The following is a 13,153-nucleotide window of genomic DNA, read 5'->3' on the forward strand; positions in this document are numbered from 1 at the left end:
AAAAACAAAAATAAAAAGTCTGTGTATTTAGTAGCATACATCTTACAGATCTTGGGAAAAAACCCCAAGTCCCTTTGTTTATGACTAAATAACTTTCTTCCTATATGTAGAAATGAGTATTGTCCTGATAATAAGCATAGGACAACTCCTTGATTTGAGATTAACTCCAATGGCATATATGGTTTGTAGATATTTTTGTGAAAAATTACAATTGTAGATGTTTCAGGGTTTATTTGTGAACTCAGTTTCACTACTAACAAGGCAATTGTACTACTTAGCATGTTAAACAGGTTTTAGAAAATAGTTTTGTAATTATAAAGGTAATAAGTGAAAAATAAGAGAAACAAAAGGCATAAAACAAAACTTAACAATGAGTATTTTAATCTTTATTTTTAAATTGTTTTCTTACTTTTTTTAATACTATCGGTGAATCTGGTTACTGCCAGCTGTTGTTATGTCAGTCGAAGACTTAGCCAGCTATCAAGTCATGATCCGCTGTGGAGAAGACATTGCAAAAAATACTGGCTGATATCTGAGTGAGTATTCGAGGAATATGTACTTCTGAAAACTGGCCCTTGGCTTCTTCCATAACACTAGTTTGTCCTGATTCTCCTCTCTAACCCTTGTCTCTTTATCTCCTTTGGTGGCTCTTCTCATGCCTGCTAGTAAATGTTGGTATTTGCCAAGGTTCTGTCCTTAGCCCACTGCTGCTCTCCCTCGCTGAACTCTACTGCATGCATTGTTGCCGTTTATAGTGACTATCTGCATGCTCCCAACTCCCAAACCTGAATCTCCCTCCCTGACTTCCCCACTGAGCTCTAGAATTGTTTGCACAACTGTCTGCTGGACCTTTCTATTGGCTGTCCCACACTTATTAACTGGATCAGTAAATGTTAACAAATTTGACAGAATCAAAGTACAGATGACAGAAAGTGGGAGTTGAGAAAGGTGGAAGAAATGAGTAGGAATGCCAATATCTTTTCTTAGATTAAGTGGAGTCAGGTAGTGACTAAAGTTGGTGAAGTAAGAAGCAGAAGTTTAAGCATATTATTTAAAGCTGCAAGCTTTAGACAGAAGTGAAAATTAATAACAGAGCTATCAAACATTGGGAGGAAAAAGAACAGGGTAAGGGGAATTTTAAGTATTGCTAGATCTTCCTGTGTTTCTCTTTGGGGTATCAGTAGATGCATGTGAAGTTGATAAATCAAGAACTAGAGGCATAAACATTTAGAACTATAGAGGTAACTTCTAGAAATACCTAAGATTTCCTTTGAGGAGTTGGACTTAAAACAGGAGAATAGTTTTTCATCGTAAGTTCTTTGGTACTTTTTAGTTTTAATAATCTATGTGTATATTATTTAGATTAATAAAAAGATGCTCCCCTTCCCTCTCCTACCCCCGCAAAAAAAACAAAACAAAACAAAAAAAAACCCACCCTGAATTGTTCTTTTCCCTATTCCTAAAGCTGTCCTTCAGCATTCCCAGTCTTCATAGCAGCATCATCCACTCAGGCATCCAAATCAGAATTAGGAGTCATCCTAGGCGTGTCTCTCTCTCTCTCTCCCCACTTCTCTCCCTCCTTCTACATTCATCACAAAGGCTTACCAAGCCTTTCTTACTAAGCTCGTTAGCATGTTACCTTAAGGCCCTCTGTGGCTGCCTTACCCTCTATCACTTCTGATTCTTAATTTTATACTTCATTCTTTCTCACTGGTTAGACTCTTACCTTTTTTGAAGGCAAAAAATGTGCCTTATTTTTTTATATTCTCAGTGGCTAAGTGGACACTCAATAAATGCTTGGGGAATTTTACCAAATAGGAATGTTGAATCATGTAATTACTTTCACGTTCTATGATTCTCAACTAATTCAATGTAGATATGTGTTAGATTAATATTATTATATCACAAGATTCTAAGTATTCTCTAAAACAATACATGATGCCTTTACAAGTTTATAATTGGTATATTTTTAAGAGTAAGTTGAAATTTATATGTTATTACTATTCATATTTTATTAAAGATTAGAAAACTGAAAAAAATAAGTAGAAAGAAAAGGAGAAAATGAGTGCCTAACAATTCCACCATGCCAGTAGTAACTTTTGTTAAAATTTTTTTATGTGTATATCACTTTTTGCTATCTGATCTTCATTTGTGGCTAAAATATAATGAAAAGGAAGGGAAAAGTACAAGTTCCTATATGTTGTAGGTATCTAAAATAAATGCTAATATTATTTTAAAAGATTTTAAATCTCATGTTTTTCATCTATTTAGGGAAGAGAAAACACAGAAGAATCAGTGTTGGAAATCTCTCTTCATAGATACTTACTCTGATGTAGGAAGATACATTGACCATTATGCTGCTATTAAAAAGGCCTGGGATGATCTCAAGAAATATTTGGAGCCCAGGTGTCCTCGGATGGTTTTATCTCTGAAAGGTACTGGGAATGCAGGGTCCCTTTCCCCATTTTCATTACTGTTAGTATAAATAGGTTAGTTTAAATAACTTTGAATCTCTGTCATCTACGCAACTGTGTTAACCCAACCTTGTCTGTGATTTACTGTTCATATTTGGCCATGGAAGTAGGACCTTCACTCTAGTGCTTACCCTGTTTTTTCTCAGTCTTGGGACCCACGTGGTTATTTATCAGAAGGGAAAGCTGAACTTTTATCCTTATATTTGTTTTCTATTAAGAAAGTAGTAATGCTAAGATTGTGTGAGAGTAACTATGGTGATTTCTTTTAAAAGATTTTTTTTTTAATTGTGAAATTTTGCCTACTGTACCAACACTGTTTCCTATTTTCAGTACAAGTAAATGTTTGTTTGATAGTCTAATATTCAGAAAGACCCTTGGTCTTTACCTGTGTAAGAGCAGCCTAGTAGAGTAAGGAAAACTTTTATCCTTATTTTGACGTTTGCAAAATAGTAGAACTAAGATTTGAACTGAGGTCTGTTCGACTCCAGAATATGCTCTTTCTATTACACCATTATTGTCCAATTTTGGCAAGAAATATTAAGCTATTTCCATTAATTTGATTGAATTAATGATCATGAAAATAGACAGATCGTAGATAGATTGCCACCCTCCAAGTTTTTTTCAGATTTCTACACTGAAAGGCATTGTATAGATGTTCGGTTTTGCTGAGCTAAAATTGGAATCAGTTCTTCTCAAATATTTTCTTCCCTTTAGAACTAAAGACTCTTTTGAAACAGTATTCCTTTTGCATTTTGTGTTTCCTTTCTAATTTCCCATGCAAATATTACTTTCATACAAATCACAGTTGCATGACGAGGTGCTTGAAACTGAATTGCTAGAAGGTAGAAGAAAGAATGATTTGGCAGAAAGAGTAGAGCTTTGAAGGAAAGTACCCTTGATTAATATTCTGAATAGCTTCTTTTCTTAGAAGAAACGAATAATACTATTTACTTGGTATGTAGGGTTGAATATTTCAAGAGGAAAATAAATCTGAAAATAGATATTTGGTGATGATAAGGTAATGGCTTACAGTAGCTATTATTAATTAAACAGAAAGCTAGGCACTGGCTAAGTATTTCTTGAGTATTACTCCATTTAATTGCAAAAGTCCTATGGGATAAATAATTACTATTCTCATTTTATAGGTGGATTACCCAAGGCTTGAAAAACTAAGTAAGTTGTGGCCAGGCGCGGTGGCTCACGCCTGTAATCCCAACACTTTGGGAGGCCGAGGCGGGTGGATCACGAGGTCAGGAGATCGAGACCATCCTGGCTAACACAGTGAAACCTCGTCTCTACTAAAAATACAAAAAATTAGCCAGGCATGGTGGCATGCGCCTGTAGTCCCAGCTACTCAGGAGGCTGAGGCAGGAGAATGGCGTGAACCCGGGAAGCGGAGCTTGCAGTGAGCCAAGATCGCACCACTGCACTCCAGCCTGGGCGACAGAGCAAGACTCTATCTCAACAAAACAAAACAAAACAAAACAAAAACTGAGTTGTTTAACCATCACAAAGGAAAAGGCAAAACCAGGATTTGGATATAGAGCAGACTCCAGAGCTATGGTCTTAACATTGGCTGAAGGGAGACAGGACCTATCCTATTATGTTTGGAATGTCTTAGAATGTATATTGGACTAGAAGAGCTAGTTTAAATATTAGGACATTTGGAATATGGTATGGTATATGGTTCTGCTCTTAGGCTCAGAGCTATCAAGAAGATAAAACTAAGGATATGTAACAGCTGCTGCTGCTGCTTGTTTTTCTTTTCCTTTTTCCATTTTTTTTTTTTTTTTTTTTTGGTGCATGAATTTTGGTATTTCCAGGCTCCCTGTACTACCTAGCAGTTGGAAGTGAGGTTGTCAGATAATTCCTTGACAGCTTCTGTTTTACTCCACAGTGCCAGTTCTCTGGGGCTTTGCCATGAGTTGGAATAGGATAAAGGCTCTTTGATGTCTGCAGTGCTGGGGGTTCTTGGAACCCTAGGCTTATGAATTTTAAAACCAAGTCAGGAACCTAGCTGCTCACCTCGGCTGCCACAGTCTCTGATTCAATTGCAAGGTTATAGAGGTTGCAGATAAAAAGGAAAATCAAAGCAGATAGGCATTGGACTTGGGGAAATTTTTATGGAGCATCTTGAAATTAAGATATATTGTCACATATTTTCAAATCTCATATTTACCTTAAGTTTTGGCTTAGAATTTTAGAGTTGGAAGGCACCTTAGAGACTGTTTAGACGAGGGGTTGGCAGACTTTCTCTTTAAAGGACCAGACAGTAAAATTTTAGGCTTTGTGGGACACATGGTCTCTGTCACAACTCTTCAACTCAGCTGTTGTTGTGGAAAAGCGGCCAAAGATGATGCATAAATAAATGAGTGTTGCTGTATTCCAATAAAACTTTATTCATACAAGGAGGCAGCAGGCCAGGATTTGGAGCATGGACTATAATATGCCCATCCTGATTTATGCTAGTAAGTTGAAGAAACATACCCAGAGAGTTTAAGTGACTCATGCAAGGTTATCAAACTAGTGACCAAGATACAACTCTAATCTAGGCTTCTTGGCTCCTGGTAACTTTTTCACTGTTTCCTTCTATGAGTAGGTTAAGGAGAAAGAAAGTAAATAAATATTTACTGAGTATGAGTAAAGCACTTTATTAATCCTCACTGTAATTCTCTAAGGTAGGTGGTATTATCCCCCTCTTGAGGATGAAGAAACAGGATTAAAGAGGTGAAATAGCTTGCTAGAAATCATGCAGTCAGTGTGTATCAGTCCATTCTTGCATTGCTATAAAGAAATGTCTGAATCTGGGTAATTTATAAGACAAGAGGTTTAATCGGTTCACGATTCTGCAGGCTATACAAGAAGCATGGTGGCATCTGCTTCTGGGGAGGCCTCAGGGAGCTTTTACTCATGGGGAAAGCAAAGTATGAGCAGGCGTGTCACATGGCAAAAGCAAGATCAATAGGAAGAGGGGGAGGTACGGCACACTTTTAAATAGCCAGATCTCATGAGAAGTCACTCACTATCTTGAGGACAGCACCAAGGGAAGGATGCTAAACCATTCATGAGAAAAAATCCACCCCATGATCCAATCACCTCCCACCAGGCCCCCCTCCAATATTGGGGATTACAGTTCAACATTAGATTTGGGAGGGGACACTTATACAAACTACGTCAAAGTAGTAGAGCAAAGATTAATTCTGGTCTTTCTGCCTCCCAAATTCTATTATAGTTGGATACCTCTTTCAACCTTGATTTTACTGTATTGTAAACATACATTTCCTTTTAGTTTTCTTTTTGCCATGTCTATTTTTGTCTCTTTCTCTTCTTCAAGAAATTCTTAGTTTCTTAATGTTACATGTTAAGTGTCTAACATGAGGCACATACCATACAAATATTAGTTTCTTTCCTCATCCAGTAGTTCAGGTTGCCATTCAGCTTTGTTTCTTTTATACTAAAATTTCTCTTTTTTTAAAATGAACTTTTTATTTTGGAGTACTTTGAGATTTACAGAAAAATTGCAAAGAGAGTTCAGAGAGTTCTATACACCCCTCACCCTTTACCCTTATATATCCCACTGTGGGACATTTATGAAAACTAAAACATCTTCATTGGCACATTACTATTAACTAAACTCCAGACTTCACTTGAATTTCCCCCGATTTTCCATTATTGTCCTTTTTCTGTTCCAGGATCCAGTCCAGAATACCACACTGCATTTAGTTGTCATGTCTTCTTGGTGTACTCTGATCTGTGGCAGTTTCTTTGTCTTTTATGACCTTGACAATTTTTTGTTTGTTTGTTTGTTTTTGTTTTTGTTTTGAGATGGTCACTCAGGATGGAGTACAGTGGCATGATCTTGGCTCACTGCAACCTCTGCCTCCCAGGTTCCAGCGATTCTCCTGCCTCCGTCTCCCAAGTAGCTGGGACTACAGTCACGAACCACCACACCTGGCTAATTTTTGTATTTTTAGTAGAGACAGGGTTTCACCATGTTGGCCAGGCTGGTCTTGAACTCTTGACCACAAGTGATCTGCCCATGTAGGCCTCCCAAAGTGCTGAGATTACAGATGGGAGCCACCGCACCCAGCACCTTGACAGTTTTGAGAGAGTACTTGTCAGGTATTTTGTATTAGGTTAGTGCAAAAGTAATTGCAGTTCCTCAAATCAGCTTCGTCTTGATATTTTACTGATGATTAGACTGGAGCTGGAGTTATGTTTTTTTTTACAAAGATAACTGCAGACGTGAAGTGCCCTTCTCATCACATTATATCCAGGGGTACATGCTCTCACTAATGGTTTTAAGTAGCATACAGAAATAGGCACAAATTGTAAGTGCACAACTCATTGAATTATCACAAGGTAAACATGTCCATTGTAACACCCTCCAGATCAAGAAGTAGAATATTATCTGTACCTAGAAGCCCTCCTCATAGTCCTTCCCTCTTTCACAGAGGCAACCACTATTCTGATTGTTAATGCTATTGAGTAGTTTTCTTTTTTGAACTTTATGTAAGTTGTATGATTAAGTATTTTGTATGGATTATTTCTACTTTGTTTGTGAGATTCAATCTTTTTGAGTGTAACAGAGTTTGTTCATTTTGGCTGCAGTATAGTACTCCATTATCTGAGTAAGCTATTCCTTCTACTGTTAATGGATATTTGGGTTATTTCTATTTCTGGCTATTACAAATAATGCTGTAAATTTTTATATACATTGTTGATGTCTATATGAGTATATTTCTACTGGGTAAATATCTGGCATTGAGTTTGCTGGGTTATAGAGTTGCTTATGTTAAACTTCAAAAGATGGTGTTTATTTTTGAAAGTAGTTCTACCAGTTTACATTCTTACCAGCACTTTAATGTTGTCGTTCTTTTTATTTTAGCCTTTTTGGCAGGTGTGTAGTGGTGGTTTTAATTTGCATTTCCCTAAGGATGTAGAATAATGACAGTTGTATTTCTATCTTTCCAAGCCTCATATATCATGTATTTCTTTTTCTTGCCTTACTGCACTGGTGAGGGCCTTCAGTACAGTGTTGGAGAGGAGTAATGATGGGATAGCGGGCATCCTTATCTTTCTGATTGCAGAGGGAAAGCTTTAAGCATTTCACCTTTAAATAAGATGTTTGCTGTCAGGTTTTTTTTTTTTTTGTAGATATTCTTTATCAGATTGAAGATAGTCCCTCTGATCCTAGTTTGGGAAGAGGGTTTTTGTTTTTGTTTTTTAAATGGATAATTGAATTTCTATCAAATGCCTTGTCTGCATTATGATTCTCATGATTTTTCTCCTTACTCTGTTAATGCAGTGAAATGCATTAATTGCTTTTCTGAATGCTAAACCAACTTTGTATTTCTGGAATAATCCTACTTTGATTGTAATATATTATCTTTTTTATATGTACTGGATATAATCTGCTAGTATTTTATTGGGATTTTTACATCTATGTTCATGAGAGTTTGGCCTGTAATTTTCCTTTCTTGCAATGTTCTTGTCAGGTGTTGGTATCAAGATGATGCTGGCCTTATAAAACGAGTCGGGAAGTGTTGCCTCTTTTTCTGTTCCCTGGAAGAGTTTATGTAAGCTTGGTCTTATTTTTTGCTTAAATGATTAGTAGAATGCACCAGTGAAGCCATTCAATTCTGGAGTTTTCATTGTAGGAAAGTTTTAAATTATGGATTCAATTCCTTTATTAGATATAGGACTATTTTGATTTTCTATTTATTCTTATGTCAATTTTGATAAGTTGTTTTCTAGGAAATTGTCCACTTCATCTATTTTCAAATCTATTGACATAAAGTTTTTCATAATATCCTCTTATCTTTTTAGTGCTTGTTGGATCTGTGGTGATACCACCTTTTCCATTTCTAATATTAATTATTTATACTTTTGCTGTTTTTCTTCATCAATCTTGCTAGATGGGGTGAATTAATTTTATTAATCTTTTCAAAGAGCTGGCTTTTGCCTTTGCCAATCCTTTACTGTATGTTTGTTTTTTATTTCATTAATTTCTTTGATGTCTTCTCTTTGAATTTACTGTGATTTTTTTTTTTTTTTCCTGACTTGGGATCATTGCTTGGATCATAGATTTTCAGGCTTTCTTATTTTTTTAAATGAATTTAGAGCTCTAAATTTCCCACTAAGCACATTAGTTTGTCCCATAAGTTTTAATACACTGTGTTTTTATTACCATGCAGTTCAAAGTATTTTCTGATTTCTTTGATTTCTTCTTTAACCCATGAATGATACAGAAGTGTATTACTTAATTTCTAAATATTTTGGACTTTTAAAGTAATCTTTTAAATATAATTTATATTTTAATTCCACTGTGATCACAGGATATACTTTATGTGAGTTCAGTCATTTAAAATTTGTTAGGACTTATTCTGTGGTCCGGTATATGATCTATTTTGGTCAATGTTTTGTGTATACTTAAAAACAATGTATTTTCTGCAGTTATGGAGTTCAATACTGTATATATAATTAGGTAAAATTTGTTAATCTTGTTCAAATCTTCTACACTCTTACTGAATTGTTTATTTTGTCTGCCTGTTCTGTTAGTTATTGAGAGAAGTATGATAAAATCTATTGCTGTGGTAGGCAGAATTCTGAGATAGTCCCAAAATTCCCACCCACTGGTGTACATGCCTGGTATAATGATCTCTCCTTGAGTGTAGGTGGTACTGTGAAAATAACTGATTTTCTTCCATTAGAGCATATTATATGAAAAAGGTGAAGGGATTTTGCCTATGTAATTAAGGTCCCAGATTAGTTGAATTTGAGTTAATTATTAATCAAAAAGCAAATTATCCTGACTGGGCCCCACTTAATCAGATGAGCCTTTAAAAGGGACTGGGCCCTTCCAGAAGTCAGATTCAATGTGCCTCTCCTGTTGACTTTGAATAAGCAAACTGGCATATTATGGAGAGGGCCACATGGTAGAGAATGGTGGGTGGCCTCCAGGAGCTGAGGGCCTCAGTCCTAAGGAATTGAATTCTGCCAACAACCAGTGAGCTTGGAAGAGGCTCCTAAGCATACGATGCATAAGATGAGATAGCAGCCCCAGTTGATGCCATACTTTCAGCCTTGCGGGGCCTGAGCAGAGGATCCAGTTGAGTCATATCTACTCCTGACCTACAGAAACTGTGAAATAATAAGTGCTTTAAGCTGCTAATATTACAGCAGGAGAAAACTACAGCCACTGTGATTGTAGATAATCGTTTCCCCATTTTAGTTGTCATTTAAAAATATATTTTAAAGCTCTTATTAGGTACATAAAATTAGAATTGTAACATCTGTGTAGTGAATTTAACCTTTTTGTTATTACGAAAAGGCCTCCATTAGCGCTAATAAAGTTGTTTGCCTTAAAGTCTCATTTCATGTGATTTTAGTAGAGCTACTCTAGCTTTGTTTTCTGTATTTACTTTAAGATGTGTCTCGTATATAATTTTTTGTTTTTTATCTGATCTGTCAGTTTGTCTTTTCATTAGATTATTTAGTCTATTCATATTTAATAGATTTACTGATGTGTTTGAGTTGAGGAATACCATGTTTCTGTTTTTCTATTTGTCCTACCTGTTCACCGTTCCATTTTTGTAATCTTCTTAATTATGTTTTATTCCATTCCCTTCTCCTTTCTTTTTTTAGTGATTATATTAGAGATTAAAACATTGCATCTTTGACTTTTTAAAGTCTAATGTAAATCAGTACTTTTTCCACTTCCTGGACAATGAAAGAACTTTAGAATGCTTTAACTCCAATCACCTCCCGCCTGCCTTTTGATTTATTGTTTTTGTGATTTTGTTTTTTAACATATTTAATTTCCCTGAAAACATTCTTATTTTACATATTCAATATTCTTTTAGACTTACCTTCATATTTATCTTTTCTGGTTGTCCTTTATTCCTTCCTGTGTCTTCATACTTCCATCTGGGATCACTTTCCTTCCACCTGAGGAATTCCTTTTGGTATTTCTTCTAACTGCTGCTGCTGAATTTTTCTTTCGTTTATCTAAAAATGTATTTATTTCATCTTCATTGTGGAAGATATATTCACTGGTTGTAGGGTTTTGGTCAGCAGTGATTTTTCTTCATCAGTTTGAAGATATCATTCTTCTGACTTCTATTGTTTCTTTTCTTTTTAAAGACAGGGTCTTGCTTTGTTGCCCAGGCTGGAGTGCAGTGGCACAATCATAGCCCATTGCAGCCTCCAACTCCTGGGCTCAAACAATCCTTCCTGCTCAGTCTCCCGAGTAGCTGGGACTACAGGTGCGACACCATCCCTAGCTAATTTTTAAGTTTTTTTTTTTTATAGATGGGGTCTTACTATGTTGCCCAGGCTGGTCTTGAACTCCTGGCCTCAAGCCACCCTCCCACCTCAGCCTCCCAAAGTGCTGGGATTACATGCATGAGCCACTGAGTCCAGCTAACTTCTATTGTTTCTGTAGAGAATTTAGCTGTCAGTCTTATTGTTTCTCTTTTGAAGGTAATTATACCCTCACTGCACCCACCACACTGCTTTTAAAATTTATCTTTGTCTTCGATTTTAGCAGTTTTCCAAGATGTATCTAGATAACTTTTCTTTGTAATTTTTCTCCATAGGGTTTATGGTGCTTCTGAATTATCGTTTGGCATTTTCATCAATTTTGGAAAATTCTCTGCTGTTATCTCCAAATACTGCTTCTACCTCATTCTGCTTTTCCTCTCCCTCTGGGATTCTAGTGCATGTATCATAGACCTTTCTGCCATGTCCTCCCATATGTGTCTTAGGCTCTTTTTGTGTTTTTCCATCCTTTTTTGTCTTCTGACCTGGCTTCCAGTTTATAATTCCCTCTTTAGCTTTAAAACTATGATTTGCTGTTAAACCCTTTCAGTGTATTCTTATTTTAGTTTTTGCATTTTTCAGCTCTAAGATTTCCATTTGATTCATTTTTATAGTTTCTAGTTCTCTGCTGAAATGCTCCATCTTTTCATTTAATTCATTGAATATATCAGTTGTGGTTATTTTTAAGTCCATGTTTACTAACTCCAATAACAATGTATTATGGATTTGGTTCTATTTTCTATTTTTTCCTCTTTCTTTAGTCAGATCTTGTCTTTGTATAGGCCTAGTAGTTTTTAATTTATTGCTAGACATAATTTGAATTTTGGGGTAATGTTATTTTCTTCTAGAGATTACTTTTGCTTTTGGCTAGCAGCTAGTCAATGGGCAGATCACTGTAACGCAATCAGGGATTGATATGATTGAAAGCTGGGCGTCTTTGTGAGGACTAGTCTTATTTTCAGTTCATCCTTTTTCCTAGGATGTCAGTCAGGATCCTAGCCCAAAAACCTTGGGTTTTACCAGGTCCCTCTCTCCTTTGTGGACCCTGAACTCTGTTTGTTTTGCCCTCTAGCCCTGTGGTACTGCCTAAAGCTTTGCTCAGCTTCTTGGCCACTCAACCTCATATGTGCTTTCAGAATTGACAGCAATTCTTGTCTAAAGGCAAGGTGGCTTCCGATGCCTGGCTCACCTCTCAGTCTCCCTCTTCTCCTGAACCCCTGTCCCCTACCGTTGTGACTCTTCGAAAGTCTTCAAGCCAATTTTTTGATTTCACTATTCAGCAAGAGGTTTGGTCCAACAACCTGGTGGGCTGCTACTGAATGTCGATCTCATCTCTTGGTATTTGTGATTATTTCCCACTTCTCAAAGCTAGAATATGTGGCAAGTTTACAAATATACAAAATAGAGTTCAAGTTAATGGCCTCCTCACACATGAACCATACCTTATGTCCTATATTTCCCACTGAGAGTCAATGTTAAAACTCTTAAATAACATCAGTTTAGAGAACTTCCAGGGGTTTTGTTGTTTTTTTTTTTTTATTTTAAATAAAGCAGTATGAATTATTTTAGATTTAGGAAATTTAGAGGTTTGTGTTATAATGTGAAAACATTATTGTGAATCTCATTGGTGCCCACTTTCCATGTTTTACTAAGTGCCAGTGTTTTCCCTGTTGGGAGGAAACTAAGAAATTTGCTTTCTCAGTGCTTCAAATTAGTTTTCAATCCATTTCCTTCTATTTCAGCCATATATTTTGGACAGAATTCACTCACTCCAAGATTGTTTCATTAGTTAGCAGATAGATTGCATTTCTTCTTAGATTTAAGGCTGTTTCTTCGCAATTCACTCTTTTTTGTGCCCTTATAGAGGGTGCTCGAGAGGAAGACCTCGATGCTGTGGAAGCGCAGATTGGCTGCAAGCTTCCTGACGATTATCGATGTTCATACCGAATTCACAATGGACAGAAGTTAGTGGTTCCTGGGTAAGATATTCAATGTTTTGGTTATTTTTAATGATGCAAGTTATTTTTTAGAATGAAAGTAAATAAATTGTATTTGTAGTTACCCTTAACAAATTAAAGAAGCATGGGAATTCCCTCTTTCTCCTTTATAGCAATCCGTAAGACAAAATCTATAGCTTGAATTAGATTTTACCAAAATAAATATATCTCATAAAAACACAATTTTTATCAATATATTTGTATAGTTAAAATGAAGTCTGGTATGGGATGGGGGATGGGACATACAGTAAAGTTATGTGCAATATATTTTAACCAAATTCTTCAGAACTCTTGAAATGTGTATCTTATTACAGGCCAGGCAAATTATTTTGGGAGCTTGATGCAAATTCTACCTACTAT

The 13,153-nt window shown here is 36.1% G+C and overlaps 1 protein-coding gene across 6 annotated transcripts in view; it reads left to right on the forward strand.

Annotated features, from left to right (window-relative positions):
* FBXO3 (F-box protein 3) overlaps nucleotides 1-13,153 on the forward strand; it is a 33,613-nt gene that overhangs the window by 3,304 nt on the left and 17,156 nt on the right. For all 6 annotated transcript variants that reach the window (XM_009246481.4, XM_024254685.3, XM_024254686.3 and 3 more), the window contains 3 exon segments: nucleotides 447-536; nucleotides 2,272-2,435; nucleotides 12,661-12,775. In XM_009246481.4, coding sequence (XP_009244756.1) covers nucleotides 447-536; nucleotides 2,272-2,435; nucleotides 12,661-12,775 — 369 coding nt within the window.

This window comes from Pongo abelii, chromosome 9 (genome assembly GCF_028885655.2).
Source record: "Pongo abelii isolate AG06213 chromosome 9, NHGRI_mPonAbe1-v2.0_pri, whole genome shotgun sequence".
In the NCBI taxonomy this organism is placed as follows: domain Eukaryota; kingdom Metazoa; phylum Chordata; class Mammalia; order Primates; family Hominidae; genus Pongo; species Pongo abelii.